The sequence below is a fragment of the Erpetoichthys calabaricus genome, chromosome 17 (assembly GCF_900747795.2).
Source record: "Erpetoichthys calabaricus chromosome 17, fErpCal1.3, whole genome shotgun sequence".
NCBI lineage: Eukaryota > Metazoa > Chordata > Cladistia > Polypteriformes > Polypteridae > Erpetoichthys > Erpetoichthys calabaricus.
In genome coordinates this window covers 88,636,182-88,642,181 of record NC_041410.2, presented here as the reverse complement: position 1 = coordinate 88,642,181, position 6,000 = coordinate 88,636,182, and the positions used below count along the sequence as shown (strand labels likewise).

Genomic DNA, 6,000 nt, shown 5'->3' with positions numbered 1-6,000 from the left:
TGGAAGGTTCACCTTCTTCCAAGTCCACATTTAGTAGATGCACCTGCCATGACAGCCTTGAGCCTGTGAGCTCAGGTCTCCATCCACTCTGCACATCTCCATTTTTTTTCTCCATTCTTCTTTGCCAAACTGCTCAAATTCTGTCGGGTGTCATGCAGATCTTGAGTCAACGGCCTTTTTCAAATCCCGCCACAAAGTGGACTGAGATCTGCACCCTAACTTAGGCCACTCCAGGACATTGACATTGTTGTTTTGAAGGTGTAGCTTTGGCTTTATGTTTGGGTCTGTTACCCTGATGGAATACAAGTCTTCTCCCAAGGCGCAGGTTTCTTGCAGATCAGGTTTTCCTTCAGGATTTTCCTGTTTTGCTGCATTCATTTTCACCTTACAAACAGAGAAGCATCCCCACAGCCTGATGTTGCCACCATCGTGCTTCATGGAGGGGATGGTGTGTTTTTGATCATGTGCACTACATCATGGCATTTAGTCTTGACAGGCAAAAAGCTCAATTTTGATCTCATTAGACCACAGCTGACTTCAGAGTCTCCCATATGCCAGTAAGTGTAGAGATAGGAAAAGGTTGAGAACCCTAATTATAACACAAGCAGCTCTGTAATGACATATTGTGGAGGTCATACATAGCTCAGTTATTCTCAGCTTAGGATACAAATACAAATGTTGTCATTATATGTGCTTTGCTTGTATTAAGGGTGGCGTGTTTAAGGTCATGAAGCACAAGGTTGCTGGTCTGGCCAAACTCCTGATGCCAATGATTCAAACAGTCAGGCAAAAGCAAAATTTCTTCTCGAAGTGCAACCAGGGTAGCAGGTTTCATTCAGTAGAGTAACGATATCTTCTGAGGTACACATTGTTGCTGTAATTTGATTCAACTTTCCAACTTTGGAAAAGTCCAGAGATAACAACTGTTAAAGTGTGTATACATTTTTTTAGCCCCCCCCCATGTGTATTTTATATATATATATATATATATATATATATATATATATATATATATATATATATATATATATATTCACGGCATTCGAAGTCTGTGTCACAATCTGATTGTATGGGTGGTTACCTACCAGGTAACGCTTGTGGTTGGCCAGCAATCTGCTAACATCCGCCACGGTGCCCTCAGTTTGTGAGGAGCAGATCATAGAATGGTTGAAATAGTTTACTGTCAAATAATGCAAAGAGTACGTGACACGTGTTTCACCCTAATTCTGGGCTCATCAGGCGTACACACTCCACTGCACTCCCTCTCGGGAATCGAACCTCGGACGTCAGCGCCAGAGGCGATGCCCCTAACGTTGCGCCACAGCGTGTGGTTCATTTATTTGACAGCACCGTGGCGGATGTTAGCAGATTGCTGGCCAACCACAAGCGTTACCTGGTAGGTAACCACCCATACAATCAGATTGTGACACAGACTACGAATGCCGTGAATGTAATTACCCCGATCTACAGTACATGCTGTCAAATAAACGAACCACACGCCGTGGCGCAACATTAGGGGCATCGCCTCTGGCACTGACGTCCGAGGTTCAATTCCCGAGATGGAGTGCAGTGGAGTTTGTACACCTGATGAGCCCAGAATGAGGGCGAAACACGTGTCGCGTACTCTTTGCATTTATTTGACAGTAGACTATTTCAACCATAGATATATATATATATATATATATATATATATATATATATATATATATATATATATGTCTAGCAAACTCTAGCCAAGATGTCATGTGCACTTTACTTTTAACAGTGGCTTTCTCTTTGCCACTCTGCCATAAAACTGCAACTGGTGAAGCTCCTAAGCAGAGGTGTTGTCTGTACAGTTTCTTTTTACTCTCGACCATTGTAGCTTATCACTCCTTCCAAGTTCTCAGAGGTCTCTTGGTTGTTTCCCTCACTCGTCTGCTTCTTGCACAATCCCTCAGTTTTGTAGACAGTTTCCAGCACTGCCGTACTCGTCACATTTTCTAATGGCTCTTTTAAGTGTAAATGCAGTCACATGGAGGATTTTCTTGTCTCCATCTCCTGACTGGTGCTTTTCTTGGAGTTGCCTGTTGTGTTCTTTTGTCTTCATGGTGTTGGTTAGCCCACCATACTGACTCACCACAAGTTGGTCCGTCCAGATGAGGTGTATTTAGACTAAAATTCAACTGAAAGCCTAGACAGGTGACCTCCATTGAACTAATTATAAACCCAATTGGCTGCACCAGTGATGCCTTAGGAGGGTCATATTAAAGGGGGTGAATACTTTTGCGATCACTTGGTTTGTGTTTTATATTTATAATTAATTTAGCCCACTTTGCAGAGATCTGTTTTCACTTGGAATTTAAATAACTTGTTTCAGCTGATCAATGTCAAAAAGCCAAAACCCTGTGACTCAATGTTGTATAACAGTAAAATGTAAAAACCTCCAAGGGATATGTTTTATAGGCACAGTATCTAAGTTAACAGGATAAAAGGCAAGCAAGTGAGTGCATGCTTCTTTCCTGAAGTTTTGGTTGGTTCAATATACTGAATATGAGCTCTTCATACTCTGATAACTCAAATGATGCTCTAAGCTTTGACTACCTACAAATGACATCTTGCATGAAGAAGGGGCCTGAGTTGCCTCAAAAGCTTGCATATTGTAATCTTTTTAGTTAGCCGATAAAAGGGGTCATTTTGCTTGACTTCTCACGACTACCTATGAATGAATTTTAAATAGGCCAGCTCTCTATTGTTGACCAAAGTTCTCATTCCTCCATTGTTGCTTGCATTGGACACACGTTTAACAAAGAAAATTAGCTTTGACAAACACAAAGGAATGAGGAAAAAAATATATAAAAAAACAATGTCAGTTTCAAAAATCCAATCGGAGTCTCCTCACAAAAAATAACAGCCGAACTGAGACGGACACTGAAATCTGTCTATCCTCTGTATTCACACGTGTGTAGCCCAAGCCAGTTTTCATTAAAGGTCTTTAAATAAATAGTTGTAATATTTGTTTACACATAAATACTCAATTACTTTGTGTTCATTTAAAACAAAAATGAGCCTAATTCAATTGAGAATCATTTTTAAATTATAAATTAAAACACGGTCATGGACAGTTTGGCTAATTAACTGAAATTCAGCCTTGTTCCAAATAATTTGATTATCTATTAAAAAAACATGTCATATGAAGCAACTGCATACAACTAATAATACAAAAAGAAAATGAATTCTTCAGTTTGTAATTAGAAGTCCACATCTAATCACTAAATCAGAATGAACCATATAATGTAACTTGAAAATCCATTTCAAACACATCCAAGTCAGTGCAGTTATTTTCTTGAATTTCTCCACTAGAGGGCACTAAATTGTGTTCTGTGGTACTCGCGTCATTCATTTTCCTATCATTCTTGTTTCAGTTTAGGAACAACAAAGTTCAGATCTGATAATGCCAGCATGTGATGTTCGGGGGAAACGAACCATCCTGCATGTGGGTCCAGTCAGTGATAGGGAGGACTCACAATGGGTCGGTTTGGACCCTTCAATCAACCTAATTCACATGACTCTTTAGGAAGGGGGAAAAGAAACTAGAATAGATCTACAAAAAGAAACATGAGGAGGACATGCAAAGCAGGCTGCTATTGGAACCCAAGACCCTGAAGCTTTCAGGCAGCAGTGTGAACAATTAGTGATATTGTGATATTAACCACAATAATATTGAGATATCATGAATACAGTGATCCCCTGCTATATCGTGGTTCAGCTATCACGCCCCCGCTATACTGCGGAAAAACTCAATAAGTACATCCTACCTGTAGTGTACTTTGTGGCCAATTCATAACAAAGCACTACGTGTACTAGACAAAAGTTCGTTAGAACAATATTGTAATTTATAATAACTAACGTATACGTAACACTTAAGCAATACACTAGTAAATCATGAAACATACTGCTACGTACAGAAATATGTAGGCAGAGTCGCAATTCATAACAAAATGTACATATACTTTTCATTTGTCACTATGCGCACTAGACAAGAGTTCGTTAGAACAATACATAATTTATAATAACTATAACGTAACTCTAAATATTGTCTAAAATGCAGTAAAAAGTCATTATGTATATAAAATAATGAACATTTAAGCAATACAGTACAGTAAATCATTAAATATACGTACATTGTACACTACGGTAGACAAAGAGTATTGCGTTACAGTACCCATTTCTTACAAGGCCTATTATTGGCTGAAACTGGAAACTCAACCAATCAGAGCAGGATTTTCATCCTCTTGGGCTCTGATTGGCTGCTGCTAACGAGGCGTAATCTCACAAGAACAGCGAGCGTGGGTCCCCAACACATCTCAGTTCTCTGCGTATCGCTTATCTTGCCTGTGGTCCGATTGTTGTGAGCCAACTTTTTGTGAACTTTTCGTTTTGTTTTAAGCCCTACAATGGCTCTCAAACATCCTGCATCTTCTAAGCCTTCTGGTAGTAGTGAGCCTAAGCGCCAGAGGAAGACCTTGACCATTCAGGAGAAGGTAAAACTCCTGGATATGCTTTGGGAAGGAAAGCGTTACGCGGACGTCGCTTACCATTACAAGTTTACATGTGTTTATTAAAGCGCGTGGGAGGGGTAATTTAAGGCTTAAACTATAAAAACATGTTTATTTATATGGTCTTTCTATATCGCGGATTTTCACCTATCGCTGATGGGTCTGGAACGTAACTTCTGCGATAGGCGGGGATCACTGTATAACAATATCATAATAGTAATTCATTGTGGCCTTAGGGATATCTTTTAATCAGAGCGTAATGTTTGTCAGAATTGTGTGCAGTTTGAACCTCACTGTCATGGTGACAGTTAACATTTGTTTAGAGCTGTGCAGCACATGACTTGATTATTTCAATAGCACCGACTCACACAGACAGACACATTGATGTTGAATGACTTTGCTGTTAAACTTGTTTGTTATTTATCAGTCAAGTTTCCTTGTCCGTTAAAGGATAAGTTTGATTACTTTTCAAGTCCAAGTTATTTCTTCACAATCATGGTATATGTTAATTTGCCATATGGAATTGTGTTAAAAAGTGAAGCATATTTTACTCATTTAAAAAATAACTGGTACACTCCTGCATTTTATAATGGTGTTAATGGGTAACTGTGTCACACAGAGAAAAAAAAGCCTTAGAAGAAATAACTTCAACTTTTAAGCTTCAATAAAGCTTATCCTTTAATATTTGAGGGAAGGTTGAATGCCATTCCATATAGAAGCATGCACAGATACTACATATGCAAAACATTGAAATGAACAAGTGTATACATTCATTTTATACGTGATTGGGCAGAAAAGTAAGGTCATATTAAAAATTATCTCACTGTTATGAAGAAGACTGCGTGACAAACATGATCTGAGGAAATAAGTAAGGATGAGATGTAAATTTGTAGGATGGTTACTTACTTTTTCCATTAACTGTGTGGTTAATCTTGTCATCTGCAGTTTGTTAGAAATAAAAAATGTATGATCAGCCTCTTAAAGTCAACTTTTGTGTTTACAGAAATGACACATACTTTGAAAATTATTACAAGTGATCAATTTCCTGAGCCCAAATGAAGCATTGCTAGATAGATCCGGACAGCATCAGGCAAAAGGCAGGCATGGACCTTGATGGTGGGCCTGTCCTTCATAGGGTACACTCACTCAAATGTCTACATCTTAAAATCCTCCTCTAACAACCTGAAAATGTAACTAAAACACAAAGTTTTTGTTATGGGGTGGGGGCATCTCAGTTTAGTTTATAAAGTCTCTCTGACTGTTCTTCATACTGTGCATTCATTAGCTACTGAAGCCATTTGAACAAGTGGTTCATTCCGCTATAACAGAGTTAACACTTTCATTGACAAAGGGCATTTTCAAGGCAAAAAATAATGACTGCAGGTGTCATTCTGGAAGTGCGTGCTGCCTGATTAGGTCCTGTGCTTTTGCCACATATACTTACATGGTGGTAATCAGTGTT

The 6,000-nt window shown here is 38.8% G+C and overlaps 1 protein-coding gene across 2 annotated transcripts in view; it reads right to left on the bottom strand.

Annotated features, from left to right (window-relative positions):
- Positions 1-6,000, bottom strand: part of sh3gl3a (SH3-domain GRB2-like 3a) — an 86,859-nt gene that overhangs the window by 1,158 nt on the left and 79,701 nt on the right. Inside the window, exon 9 of one of the 2 annotated variants that reach the window (XM_028823221.2) lies at positions 5,445-5,477. The exons of the other annotated variant lie outside the window; for it this stretch is intronic. Coding sequence (XP_028679054.1) covers positions 5,445-5,477 — 33 coding nt within the window. The remainder of the gene's footprint in view (positions 1-5,444; positions 5,478-6,000) is intronic. 2 annotated transcript variants of the gene reach the window in all.